Source organism: Dermacentor albipictus, unplaced genomic scaffold, assembly GCF_038994185.2.
Source record: "Dermacentor albipictus isolate Rhodes 1998 colony unplaced genomic scaffold, USDA_Dalb.pri_finalv2 scaffold_11, whole genome shotgun sequence".
In the NCBI taxonomy this organism is placed as follows: domain Eukaryota; kingdom Metazoa; phylum Arthropoda; class Arachnida; order Ixodida; family Ixodidae; genus Dermacentor; species Dermacentor albipictus.
This window is the reverse complement of record NW_027225565.1, coordinates 12,214,786-12,229,683: the sequence shown is the minus strand read 5'-3', so window position 1 is coordinate 12,229,683 and position 14,898 is coordinate 12,214,786. Positions and strand designations below refer to the sequence as shown.

General features: G+C 44.8%; 1 protein-coding gene across 2 annotated transcripts in view; it reads left to right on the top strand.

Moving 5' to 3' along the window:
- LOC139051328 (uncharacterized) overlaps positions 1-12,670 on the top strand; it is a 35,682-nt gene extending 23,012 nt beyond the window's left edge. Inside the window, exons 3-5 of one of the 2 annotated variants that reach the window (XM_070528340.1) lie at positions 2,397-2,881; positions 5,373-5,615; positions 12,146-12,670. In XM_070528340.1, the coding sequence (XP_070384441.1) occupies positions 2,460-2,881; positions 5,373-5,615; positions 12,146-12,329 (849 nt within the window). In that variant the 5' untranslated portion in view covers positions 2,397-2,459 and the 3' untranslated portion in view covers positions 12,330-12,670. Of the gene's footprint in view, positions 1-2,281; positions 2,882-5,372; positions 5,616-12,145 lie in introns of those variants that run through there. The other variant, XM_070528341.1, reaches the window with a different exon arrangement.
- The last annotated feature ends 2,228 nt before the right edge of the window (positions 12,671-14,898 follow it).

Here is a 14,898-nt window from a genome sequence, read left to right as displayed (position 1 = left end):
GTTGTCGCGCCGTGCCGTGAGCTTTAGGCCGGAGAATATGATCATTTGACAGTGCACGAACAGCCTTTGTTGCGTGGACGCTATCAGAGCTGTTAAAAATAATTTCGTTATAAAGACTGACTCCTACGGCGACTGTGATGCGCCGTCACGACGATTCGATCTTTTTTTTTCTAAATTCTTGGACGCTCCAATATTATTTCTCAAGTTGCGTCGCACTGTATATCTATGGGTATTCTCAGCGGGCGATATCCCGCTGCTTCTCTTTTGTAATCTAGTGCGTTAATTCATAACATAAACATGACCATATACCATGCCAATTTTTAATATGCTTCTTACCGTTCCCTTTCCATTCCAGTGAACTTGCCAATATCTAGCATCAACAAGTTAATAGACCAAATCGTCGCGGCATTATCCGAACAGCGCGCGCGGGCGAGCGTCTCAGTGCGCGCTTTCTGCTATTCATCGAACATCACAGTCCGGGCGCCGCAGCAGAAATCTTCCTCGCGTCTGTGCTTGCTGCATACCCGAGTTGTAGCCGATGGCTGTTTGCCGGTTCTACGTTTCGCGGGCCAAGGTTCACGCAACTTCTTGTCCTGCGGCTACGTGTGAATAAGGCTGACACCGGGCTCCATTGCGTATGTCCGGCACTGCGGTACGGAGCAGTAGCCTACTAAGCTACACTCTTCATAAGGCAGCCACTATCTATTACAGTGATTTCAAATGTTGTCAAGCAGACAACCAAGGGGGGAAAGCCTAACCATTTATTCAGAACCACAGCACAGGTGGGACTTTAAACTTTCGTTTTCAGCTCGCTTAGGCGCTTCCGAATACTTCCGAAGCAGCCGACGTGGCCGCGGTGTCCAAGTGCTGCCTCATGCCACGTCATGCTAACGGTGGCGACAGATTTTCCAGTGGTGGGGCTCGCCCCCAATAGACACTTCCAGGCACATTTCCGCCGCCACCGTCGCCATGATATTCCGTATAAAGTCCAAATTCCGTAACGGCGTGGCCGCGAGCTGCATGCTATGCACGAGTGAGAGCATGCGAGGATGAGCCGAAGATGGTGGCTGGATCTCGCTCGCTCAAGGGTGGAAGGCGGGGAGCAAGTCTTCCATCGTGCGCAAGGCCCCGGGAGAGGGGAGGAAGGAGGACGTTCTCCTCTGGCGGCGTATGCGTATGGCACGGCTTAGCGCGGTCGCGCCGGCCCTATCGCGAAGGCGACAGGCCGTCGGTACATAGTCGTAGGTGTGCCGTTGGTTGATAGTTTCATGCGCGGTGCTTTCACTCCTTAGTACGCGTTGAAGTGAGGGACAGCACTAAAGTCAATTCGCTCGCTGCATATGCCGCTCTTCGTGACGCCAACATTTTGACAGCGAGTGTCCGCGGTCATCGAGTGAGACGTGTTGATGTTTCCATGCGCACGCATAAAACCATGCTTGTTACCTTAGTTAATACGCGAATGTTCACAAGTTTACGGCCGATGCTTCGCCTCGTGCGAAACTGCCACATTTCATTTTACTAGGCAACCACAACAGTCATATCGATGCGCTTTGTTGCATTTCAAAGAAAAATGTAATAAAAAGTGCAGCAAATACATCTCTTACTTACTCCATCAGTGTTCGTATCATAATGTTCGATATCTTCAAAATACATGAAACCCAAGCGCCATGTTTACAATTCTGTAATTCAGCAAAGAAAAACAATATTACCAATCACTAAACCACACCTAATAATACGCCTAGAGCAGACAAACGTGATCTATGACACACCTTTCTGAAACACACCACTATTCTTTATTATGACTTTCGCAAGACACTTGTAAACATAGAAACAATTTCACGTAGGCTATGATTTCATATATCTCGTTTGCCCACTTTATGTGCTCTAAGAGATGCACTTGATAGATATGCGTTGTCTGTTTTTGCTGGAGAATTATGGACGTGTAAACTTCGCGTCTGTATATTGTTTCGACTTAGCCGTTCTCATCAATCATATTTAGAAATATGCACAGCAATAATTTGATATTGTGCTTCCCGAGCTAGATAGCTTGTAACTTTATCTACTAAATGCAACAATTTTTTCCCAAATCTGTACAGCGGTTGTCTCATAAAAGTATTTCAGCGTTTTACATGTCTTTCAATACGGAAATCCAATAGTCTTTTTTTACTGGCTGCCGCTTTTGACACACTCTTAATTCAGCTGATTTCAGTTACAGCTGCAGCTCGCGAGTGGGCCAAAAAAAGAGCCTATCAGCAAAGTTCCATGACTGGCTATACACAAAGTTTAGAAATGGAAGAGAGGAAAAAGAAGAACGACACGGAGGCGACTCTCTCGCGCGCTGGCACGCGAGGTCCACGCGACAAAAGAGAATCTCTCTCGCGCTTTCGGACACGCAGCTAATCGTGGTGGACGCACTTAGAACCATCACGGAAAGGAACTGCATCGTCCTACTACCAATCATGGGGATGGGTGTACCTAGCGGCATCGAAATTCACCGTCTCCTCCAAGGCTGCCTGTCAACCATCTCGGAAGAGACGCCATCCCGCAAGACGCCTTCCTCGTTTGCACTCGCCGCACTTCCAGATGCGGCCAAGGATGACGTGTCCTACGCGTTCAGTAACTTGGCCATCGAGGACGTCCTCCCAGGCAATCGGGACCTCGTGGTCAAGCCGTGGTCCAAGGTCGATGAACGCACTTGCGGCAGCCTCACAGGACAACCCAGGAGGCTGTTCCCGAGGGCCCAGTGGTACCCGCTCGTTGATATGGGTGTCAAGGACACCGTGGCTCAGTGTTACACCATGCAAGTACCATGGACCGTGCAAGGAGTCTGGCACCAGACGGTGGTAGCCTCGAGGTTCACCATGCGCCTACTAATACAGAGGTAACGTCCAATTCGGTGTTTTTTACATCAAATATCAGGACCACTGCGAACATCCTCAGTGGAGAGACAAATTTCATTTTATTTCTGTACTGTTGTGAAAACCCCATTGAGGGGTTGTTTTGCCTCGCAAAGAAAAGAAAAACAGCGTGCAACTTCTTCAGTACAGTGAAGAGCGCTTGCACCAGCCGTGGTTGCTTAGTGGCTTTGGCGTGGTGCTTCTAAGCACGATCTAGTGGAATCAAATCCCAGACGCAGAGGCCGAATTTCAACGGGGGCGATATGCAAAAACGCCCTTGTACCGTGCATTGGGTGCTCGGCAAAGATCTCCAGGGGGTTGAAATTAATCCATAGACTGAAGAAATAATCTGTAGATCTGTACTTTTTTGCAATGCGGCGTCCCTTATAATCAGATCAGAATTATGGCACGCAAATCCGCGAAATTTCATTTTATCCTCAATGCTTTGCCGCTGCTAAAGTATCACATGCTTCGCAAACTTCACGGCGAAGCGTAACTGCTTCATGTTACCTTGCTTTATATATTTCGAGGGGTCTACGCTATTGTCCCTGCTGAAATTCTCCATTCCGTAAGAGAGGAGATCCAATCAAACTTCATTGGAACGGACAATTTGTTTTGCTTTGCATGCAATATACAGAATGTATTTTTTGTTGCATTTTAATGAAAAACGTCAGAATCTCCGAGCTCTCAGAGGCTGATTTGTCCATTACGTAGTCAATGTTAAATTCAGGAAAATCATTTACAACTCTAACACCCAAAAAAAAAAATATCGCAGTTCATTAAAGTTACGCAAACGTTGATAAACGTAAAGAGGATAAACATCATATTTTATAAACTGTTATGTAAAACACCGCTAATTTGTAAGCTGTGCTAACGCAAAACAATCGTAAATACTGGAACAACTTAAGATAAGCTATAAATTCAAGGGCACATTTATCTGTTTCAGGTACCCGTGCTAACAGGAACAGCATACAAAAAAGGGGAAATCTCTTTGCTGCAGAGTCAAAAATTCGTAAACTGTGTGCTAAACATTTTTATGAACGCATTCGACTAGTTTTTAAACTCGTTTACGCTTCAAATGAACATGTGGGCTCATTCAGTCGGTCGTATTCCGCTATATTCCGTAAATAGAACGAATTTCATCGCTTAATCCTTACTACCCAAGGCCGAGCAAGGAGTTACGTTTGTGGGCATCGAATGGACTTGCGTGAGTTCGGCAATGTCGCGCATTGGCACTAGTCTGGCGTAAGGAAGATACAGACCGCCGAAAGGGCAATTATAGCTTTACAAAAAGCCTGGAGAAGGAGAGAACACGATATGTTCCAAAGAGGACCCGTCCGCAAATTTGAGGATTTGTATCATCTACGCGTGAATATAGTGTCTATCACTTTTATTTGTCCACCCGTTCCTTCTTAGGTTTGATTTCCCAGCTGATTACAACTCCCTTCACAGCTAGCCGGTATGACTTCCTTTGATATTGCTTCAGGAAGGGTTCCAGCCTATGGAACAAGAAGTTAGCACGGATGCATATAATAATAATAATAATAATAATAATAATAATAATAATAATAATAATAATAATAATAATAATAATAATAATAATAATAATAATAATAATAATAATAATAATAATAATAATAGCTACGAGAACAACATACACAACAACATATTTGGGTACGTGCTAAATAGAAGCTCCTGCTTATATACAATGCCGCTGTCTGCTACAATACAAATTGCATAAGAATAAAAAGGCAAATAAATAATTAAGAAACGTGCTTTGAGACACTTTTTTGTCACAAAGGGCAGCTTTTGCGACATCAGACTAAGTCACATAGACAAAATCGGGGTATCAAAGGATGAAGTTCAGGCTTTTGCCCCTTTATGAAAAAAATGTCAAAATTGAACACACAACAAAAGTGCTTGAAACTACGGCAGGAAAAACTGACAGTAATGTGAGTGGTGCATAATGTAGTGATCGCAGTGCACCTGGGAAGTATTGTGTTAGGAAGCTTTCTTATTTTTTGTACATTTCTTTATTGGTTATATTGAAGTCGTGTCTGAATAAATAAAATCGAATAGAGAAATGCTGACCTTCAGTACCGCTCCTTAAGCACTTCACGGTCTCGACTTAACATCAACTTTTAAATACAAGGGAAAATAGAAACTCTTGGAACACGCAGAACAATTTTTTGGCAATCAATGAAACATTTTCATTATGGTTAGGGTGAGTTAGGATAAATTATGGTATATATTAATAGATGGCAGTTGGATTTCCAGAACAAACATTACTACATGTATTCAGCACAATTTCTTCTGCTTCCAGTAAGGGTGATGACATCGTTAGTATTTTGATTCAGAAGGCGCTCTTTACAGAGAATAAAGCAGGACACGCAGCTGCAGCGTTCGTCGAAGACTTGCTTGACGAACATGAAGTTCAACAGTAGTGTTCACTGTCGTTATGTATTGCCAACGCAGTACCCAAGATCCGAGTACGCGGGGAGCGGAAGCGGGCGCGACCATGAGTGGCCAGTTCGTCGAGTGCGACCACGTGACTTCTGCCGAGTACCGCCTCGACGTCTGGGGTTGCAGGCTACGCATCCACCCACGTGACACGCTGTCGTGGGCGTTGACGAAGCTGAACGCCATCAAGGCTGAGAGCAACGGCGACACGTACGGCGTGGCTGGACCGAGCAGCTGCATTTGGAGGCTACACGCGAGGTAAGCCAAACACAAGTCCAGCTGAAACAATGCGGTCATTGTTCGGCCTCTTTTATTACTATTCCAGTTAGGCCATCTTGTCTCGTAAGAGCCACCGTGATTGTAAGTCACATATATGCTTGTGCAAGCCAAGGTGTCACGATCAACTACTACCTAGGCCGGTTTGAGGTAATCATGCAGCGCAATCATTCAACGTTAAATATACATTCACGAAGGGATTGTAGCAGTTTCGTCAAATACCGATGTAGGAGCTTGTAGAGGGGCATGTAGCCTGTTCGTTAGTACGCAGTTCTGCGCAATTCGGCCTTACCGCCAAAGCTGTTAGGAGATAGAATGACAATGTATAAATATACGAAATGGGAAGAGCTAATTTCTCGTTCGCATAATCAGCCTTTTCTTTGTCTCACATAAAACTTGATATCTTAGAAAAATAACATACAAGAAAAAAAGAAAGCTGCACCAAGTATACAAATTTGTAGCTGAGTAATACATAAAAGATATATTTCTAAAATCTGCATATATTGAGTCATAAAGCGGACAGCACCACTGGTAACATTTCATGAATTGGAAGACGAAAAGGAAAGTAAGAGGCTGCGGGCTTCTTTACGGTTTCACTTCTCTTGGACACCTGACGCATATACACCTACCATGAAAGAGACACAATGTAACAGGAGTAATAGATGCGAGAAATTTCTTATACGAAATGACGTGTTATAGATAAAAGCATACAGGACGAGAAATAGAAGTACTATACACTCGGCGTAATTGCTTAGCGGCTACGGGGCTGGGCTGCTAAGCATGAGGTTGTGCGATCGAATCCCGACCGCGGCGGACGCATTTCGACAGGGGCGAAAACACCCGTGTACTTAGATTTAGGTGCACGTTAAAGAAACCCACGCGGTCCAAATTTCCGGAGTGCTCCACTAGGGCGTGCCTCATGATAAGATCGTTCTTTTGGCACGTAACACCCCATAATTTATTTTTATTTTAGAAGTACCATTAGCATAAAACTGATAAGTTAATATTTCGAGCGCGCCACCTTAAAAATGAAGCGATGGAGAAAGTCCTGCAGCATGTTGTCTGTCCGCCGTGTATATAATATGCGAAAGCCCAAAGTCGCTGTAGCCAATTTTGCCTCGCAATCTGTAGTGTTCCGTGCGACCAGTCGCTAGACCATGTGGTGCTCATGCATGACATTACAGAAAAAGTACCGCCTTGTGGAAGCTACGAGCCACTGTCATTGGGTCCTCGAAGGAGCGAAAGAACGGCAAAGTTGTTACCCACCCGACTGTACAACGAAGCGATAAAGGAAACCCATGCGTGTTTGTCAGCCTAGGTGATGTGCCTTGGCTGACATCGGGTTCCCGATGTCAACAGCCACATGCGCAGCGTATCCTGTGGGCGCACTGAAGACAGTAGAATGTGGAAGAAAATGCGCCACCCAGGAGAACGCGACAAAAAAGGTCATTTCGTTCTCTTAGGAGGCATACTAAATATTGCGCAACTGATTTTCCCTTTCATTAGTCTTGAGAAAAATCCAGAAACCCCGCTGAGTAGCCAGTTTCTCGTGCAGATATATACGTCTGGATGCCGATGGAAAACTGAGCCCTGACTTGCACTCCGCACCGCCCGAAGCGTCGAGGTGGTTTGGAAACCAAAGTATTCAGACCACATGACACTGTATGTACCATTTAAATCCCAGCCGTAACGACGTTTCAACTTGGCTACTTTGATTCTAAATGAGTAGCACCAGGCTATCATAGCGGTGATGGCAACGATTGGCTGGTAATTATCTGTTTCTTTATGCGAAGCATATTACGAGAGCTCAACCCAGCTCCTCAGGCGCGGCGGTGTCGCCTTGAATACCACGTGACACCGTGACGTCACGACAGAGGAGAAGTGGCTTTGGCTCAACTCTTGCAAGATGGGCTGGGTGGGAATCGAACCAGGGTCTCCGGAGTGTGAGACGAAGACGCTACCACTGAGCCACGAGTACGATGCTTCAAAGCGGTACAAAAGCGCCTCTAGTGAATGCGGTGTTGCCTTAGAAACGAGCTGTTTCTAAGGCTCAGGCGTGCGTCGCTTGCTCAGGCGCACATTTCGTTGCCGCGCCGAACGCTGCGTTGCTCGACGCTCACCGCGTCCAATGCGGGGCGTCCAAGGCGAAGCAGAGTAACGCATGAGTTGTTTCTTCGTCTAGCCCAACCAAATATAGCCAAGCAACAGCAGTTCACCAAGCTAAACAGTGGTTCAACAACTAAAATAAAGGCTAGTATGCTTCGCATCCTGGGCTTAACCTTACCTAAGCCACAGCCATTTTTTTCTGTTTTGTTTTTTTGTATTAAATCCCGCAAGTAGCCGCTAATCCCAAACGAAGGCCTGCGATATTTCAATTGTGCCCGGGTGATACCTAAACTCTAAGATGTCGCCAATAGTTCAGGAGAGTTTCTCAGTGATTTCAGGTCTGCGCCATTTCAGCGAGCGAGAAGCGTTTTTGTCGGTTTCGGTGTCGAAACGGCGTATTATTTTTATACAAACAGGCCTAATTGTATTTCAAATGAAATATTTTGAACGAAGGTTGCTCTTAACCGCGCTTTTTTAAACAAGGTTATTTTTACAGTTCGAGGTTTTCATGCGGTTGTTCTTCAAATGAAGCAGCAAATTAATAAGTAGTTGAGGTAGAATAACGTACGCTTCGTCTAAGAGGCAGTCAAGTCCGATGAATCGTATTGTGAAAGCAATGCCTAGCATTATTTTTTTTATTTCTTACATTTTGCTTGCCTTCGCTTCATTTTGCCCTGACCTACCCAAAGATCCGGAGGCGCAATAACTAAATATATTCCAAATTATTCTATTCCGTTTCTGCATTCAGGCCCCCACGATTGGTCAAAATTTTTTCGGGCCACCCCCACTTTGTTCATCTGCCACGTGACGTCAGGAAAACTCTTCAATTCAAATGACGTATTATGATTGATTAGACCGAACAAAAGAAAAATACCCATTTCAGATTCTGCGCCTGTTTCACCATCAGCCGCTATTAGTCAAATGTGTTTGGGCTGTGCCCTTTTCGTCTGCTGGTCCCGCAATGTCACAAAACCACAAAAATTCGTTACTGCAAAGTGACGTAACAAAATTAAATCTTTTCCGGAACAGCTGGAGACTCCCCCATTTCGAAATGAATAGATGATGGCTGCCTGCCGATCGCTCCGGCACTGGATGCGCGGAGCTGCAGTGGAGAACGGATTTACAAGTGCATAATAAGATATCTTGAGTGGCAGATGATGTTGTCGAGCCCTTTCGGCACCCACACCCGTGACCAAAATTATACGAAAAAGGGATTGCCGATAAAACTCATTTTATCCTGTGTCTGTGAATGCAGAATAAAATTAAAGACTGCAGTCCGAGGCATTACGAGTTTTTTAGCGCACTGATTAGTTTCCGTTTACGCGCTGTAATTACGAAGAAATTCCGTTTTTTTGGCGACCCCCTGATCCGCATACTTTTGTTCACGGGTACGCGACATTGCTCTACCACCTTTGTTACCCTGAGGGTTCGTTTAAGCGGCATTTTCACCCTTCCGTAGCACGTCCCCGCATTCTACTACCAGAAAGCGAAAGCTAAGCAAAAGGAAGCGAGCCAATCGCCGACGCCGGCACCGCCATCCTCGTCCGGTTGCATACTTTCACGTTGGTAGCTCGGCCCCACTGAAATGCTCGGCTCATCTACGTATACTCCTCGCCTCTGGTCCGCTAATTAGACAAGAAAAACGTGTCGTGGTAGGCAATGCTATTCGCTTCAGAAGCAAACAAATGTGACCTCGTATAACTACGATAGCTTTCCATTGGCCTCCGTAACCAACGCCACGGCTCACCGAACAATGCTTGCGTCGACGGATACGTAAATATGACATCACGAGATTGGAATAAAAACAGATTGGAATATCTTTATATTGTACGTCCCCTGTTTGCTATTTCACTTCTCTGCCACAATTATAGAGGCCTGTATAAGCAGCATTCGAGCAACCTGGGTTGCTTGCTCTCAATGGCCGGGCCAAATTCTGCGTTTTAGGTGCATTGCGCATGAACTGGCAAAGTAGTTTTCTTTCTCTTTATTTTTTTATATACGTAGCACAAAGACGCATGTATGTACTTAGGTATGTTGTCGAAGGAGTACACTCTTACTATGAACGCGAATACTTCTTAAATGTGCAACAGATTGCTACGTTTTTGTCAAAGCAATATTTATAACAATATTTCAACAGTAACACCGTAAAAAATAATCGAGACTAAGGTTTGAGTTTCCCTATAATATTCTAACTGACATAAAGAGAAAGAAATGGAGCTGGGCAGGTCATGTAATGCGCCGGTTGGATAACTGCTGTACCATTAGGGTTACACAATGGCTAGCAAGAGAAAGTGCAGGCGGTCGAGGACGGCAGAAGACTAGGTGGAGCGATGAATGCATGGATGGATGAAAAACTTTATTGGGGTCCTTTAGGGCGTGCACTAGCGCGCAGCGGGCCGCTCCCACGTCGGGACAGAGAGGCCGAGTCTCACCGCCACGTCGCGGGCCCGTAGGACAGCCCATAACTGTTCTTTGAGGTTGGGACTGTGTAGGACCGCATCCCAACGTGAAGAAGTGTTGTTTTCATCACCGCGTAACGCGGGACATTGCCAGAGCATGCGAGGTAAATTCGCTAAGTCATTGCATAGTGCACATGCATTTGTTGTCTGAATTTCGGGGTACACCTTGTGAAGAAGTAGGGGGTTTGGGTAAGCCCCCGTCTGTAGAAGCCTTAGTGTCATAGCCAGAGGTCTATTAAGTTTGTAGTGTGGGAGGGGGTAGATCCTCCGAGCCAAGTAAATAGGTGAAGTGATGAAATGAGGGAATTCGCGGGTGCTAGTTGGAATCGGTTGGAGATCACAGGGAGAGGCCATCCTCCTGCAGTTGACAAAAAAAGGATGATGATGATGATGATGACGATGATCACGACGACGACAACGACGACGACGACGACGACGACGATGATGATGATGATGATGATGATGATGATGATGATTTACCGACTATATCGACACCTGCCCTAGTTTTAATGCAGTGCCAGTTTTTGCCTCGAAAATCGAGCCAAACGTTTCGTCATTTCCGTATGCTTCCAAAGCTGGATCTTTAACCCCTGTGTGAACAAAATTCCAGCTTTCCACAGCCTAATCATTGCATTTCTCTCGTGTGGCTTGTTTTCTAGAACGTCTCTGTCACTTGCCTTTTCCAGTATTTGCCCTGTACTTCAGGCATTCGTGAGAAACCCGCTCATTCTGAAGAAAATGCGCAAGCTTCGCCCAGCGGCCGTTTGGGACGCTGGCGGCTACGTGTCCATATGAGCTGCCAATAAAAGAAAGCTTCACAATTCAAGATAAATTTGTCCAGGTTCTCGGATCGAAGCAGGTACCAACGCCTTTCTGGGATGGTCTTTCGCCCATCTGAGATAACCAGGAGGCTAGCTTAAGTGCACGCAGCATGAAGGCTAATCAATCGACAAATCAAAACACATGGATTTGGGTTGGTGGCAATTCTCCCTTTCATGAACCTTCCTCCACCTTGCACGCTTCAGTAGAACTGATTTCCGATGTTCAGTGACTACGTGCTTGGAGATGTCGATTAATTCACCTTCCTGCTGCGATCTGTTAACTTCCTCGTTAACTCAGACGGTAGAAATACCGCCAATAAAAGGCGTAGGTCACGAGGTCAATCTCTCCGGACTAGGTCGAATTTTTTTCATAAGCTGAGAAGTTTTGTTTCTGAAGAACGGTGAGGGGTCTCCTTTAAAGCGTCATGCTACAGTTGAACTTAAAAGAAACAGTGAAAACGAGATTTCAAAAAGTGAATTTTTATTTACCTACCACTTTTTAAAATTCTGAGAAAAATGTGAAATTTCAGGTGGATGACAATTTTCTCTTTCATGAGCCTTCCTCTACCTTGCGTGCTTCCGACAACTGAGTTTCCATGTCCGCAAAGCTCTACAACGCCGATTTCACTTCCACTGCAAATACGTAATACATATCGCAGAAAGCATTAGACATAGCGTTCGATTTCACCGTTTACGGTTAGGGGCAGAGTGGTTGAAGTAATTCGAATATTATACGTACTCATCCATGTTCGCGTATGCTGCTGTTGTGTATTGCAAGCCCCGTCTCTTCAGCACATAACAGCTTCATCAGCACATAACTGCTCCTATGGCAGAGCTCCTTTATATAGTGAACCTTCTTTCCAGATGTGTAAAATATAAATCTGTCCTTTACTCGTTCTGAAGACATTCAACGGATGGTAGCTGCTTTGAACTATATTGGATTAGCTGCGCAGAAGACATCATTAGCAGCTTCACACAAGCTCAAACCATCAAAATGTTGTTTAACTCGATAGAGTATTCGTTCACCTGCTGTGACAATTCTTTAACTTTTTCATTTGCTAAGAGGACATTGACTCTCCTCGTGGCTGAGTCACACACAATTGCATCTTTTTCCTTCTTCTATCAGGTTCGCCGCGAACAGAGTAGACGGCAGTGCGACAATCCCGACAGGAGTCGCCCGTCGTATCGTGGATCGCCGCACTTGTGGCTACCGTCTGCTCGGTTGCACCTCGTCACAGCTGCAGCGGCACAACAACCCCAAGCTCAGCAGGCGGCCTTCAAGCCTCCTCAGCTGTGCTGATCCAAGCTGAGTCGCTGGCCGTGCGTTCTCTGCTGACCACGTGACCAGCGACATCAAAGTGCACTGCGTTCGCTGGCACGATGGCTACAATAGACGTATGCGGGCGCACTGCCGGCTGCACTGCGTTCACGGGATGGCCACCTTGCGCAAGGCTTGGCGACGACGTACTCGGCAACCGCTGCGAGCTAGTCGCCGTGTCACTATCCCGCGACGATTGTGCAACGAAACTGTGGCGCCGCTTGCCGGGAGTGGGTGCACTTTTCTTTCGTAACATTTTATATTTTTTTCGGTGTATTTGTGTGAAAGTAGTATCGTGATATGAGCTTAAAATACAGTTTTTTGCGATCGAAATGCGTAGCTATCTTCATTCCTTGAGCATGCTATATGTGGGCGATGGTAATAGGCGAAATTGTAGGAGCCCGGCACTCTATTTCTCACTATGCTTCTACTTTTTTTTCCCCATAATTATGCCGTTCAAAAAACTAGGACGTTATCTCGAGAAGCCTGCTTCGTTACATGGTGGCCAGAGCAGACAAGTGGTTCTGTTCGTGTGCTCAGCTATAATATCCTGCAATGTAATCTAATCCACGGAAGCAAAGGGCTCGCTGGAATTGCACGCCGCGTTGCTCCAAACGAGTTCCTTCTAAAGGCGCCAGGATTCAGCCTTCCTTTTTAAGGATTCCTTGGAGGATACGAACGCATACTCTCATGCATACAGAGAAATGTGTTCGTATCGCTCACACTTAAGAGGGACTTGCAGACGGCAACTCCTCACGGGGTAGTGATTATGAAGATGAAGTAGAACAACAAGGATATGATTACCCGAATTATTATTATTATTATTATTATTATTATTATTATTACTATTATAAGTTTGACCCCTGCTTAAGTTTTCCTTTAACTCTGGTAGCTCACAAACGCAGTCTCCGTTACCTAAAGAACACAAAGCGCAGCGTCAACTTTTGCCTCGGCTTGTACCACTATCTTTAAAACTTGTACTGGTCGTTAGTAGATGTGACAGCTGACGTTGATTTATTTGGTTTACGCAGGTCATTAAACTTGACTTGCGCATATTCCTACCTAGAAAACGGCTCAAAATTCATTCACTGCTTTTGTGAAGTACTATAAACGACAATAAATCTGAAAGACCGCACACACAGAAAAGCGAGGCAAATGAGGCCTAGATATGTAGAAGCTTGAATTTAGGCGCTGTCATTACCTTTGCAATGTAATTGTAACAATCGTCACTTCATCCACATTGAATGTGCTGAAGCCAGCAAGATAGATAAACCAAAATATTTTGGAGCTACGTGCGCTCTCACTCTTGAAAAAAGAGCGCCCAAGAGGTGTGTAATAATGATGAAAATGGGGATGTCTCGAACACTGCTGATGCCTTTGCAAAACATTTATCTTCTGTATTTGGTCTAAATATGCTTCTGCATCAAATAACCTTCATTCTCATTCTGGTACCGTGTGTTCGTGTGTATGGGATGTTACCTGAATGCGGGCACGTACCCAGGATTTTTTTTTCGGGGAGGGCCCACCACGTCCATAATAATAATAATAATAATAATAATAATAATAATAATAATAATAATAATAATAATAATAATAATAATAATAATAATAATAATAATAATAATAATAATAATAATAATAATAATAATAATAATAATAATAATAATAATAATAATAATAATAATAATCAGCCTGTTTTATGGCCACTGCAGGACGAAGGCCTCTCCCTGCGATCTCCAATAACCCTAGTCCTGCGAACAGCCGATTCCAACTAGCGCCCGCGAATTTCCGAATTTCATCGCTCCACCTAGTGTTTTGTCGTCCTCGATTGCGTTTCCTTTCTCTTGGTACCCATTCTGTAACCCTGATGGTCCAACGGTTATCTAACCGGCGCATTACATGACCTGCCCGGCTAAATTTTTCCTCTTAATGTCAATTAGAATATCGTCTATACCCGTTCGCTCTCTGATCTAAACCACTCTCTTTCTCTCTCTTAACGTTATGCCTAGCAATCTTCGTTCGATCGCTCTTTGCGCGGTCCTTAACTCATTCTCAAGTCTCTGCCCCATATGTCAGCACTGGCAAAATGCACTACTTGCACACCTTACTTTTCAATAATAATGGTAAGCTTCCAGTCAGGAGCTGGCAATGCCTGTCGTATGCGATCCAACCTATTCTTATTCTTCTGTGAATTTTCTTCTCATGATCAGGGTTCCCTGTGATTAATTGACCTAGGTAAACGTACTCCTTCACAGTCGCTAGTGGCCGACTGCGATTCTGATCTCTTGTTCCTTTGCCCAGCTATTATCTTCAGCTTCTGCATATTAATATTCAACCCCACTCTTACACTCTCTCTGTTAAGGTCTCTAATCATTTGTTGTGACTCGTCTGCATTGTTGTTGAATAGGACAATGTCATCGGCAAACCTAAGGTTGCTGAGATATTTGCCGTCGATCTTTACGCCTAAGCCTTCCCAGTTTAACAGCTTGAATTCTTCTAAGCACGCAGTGAATAGCTTCGGATAAATTGTGTCTCCCTGTCTGACCCCTTTCTTTATAGGT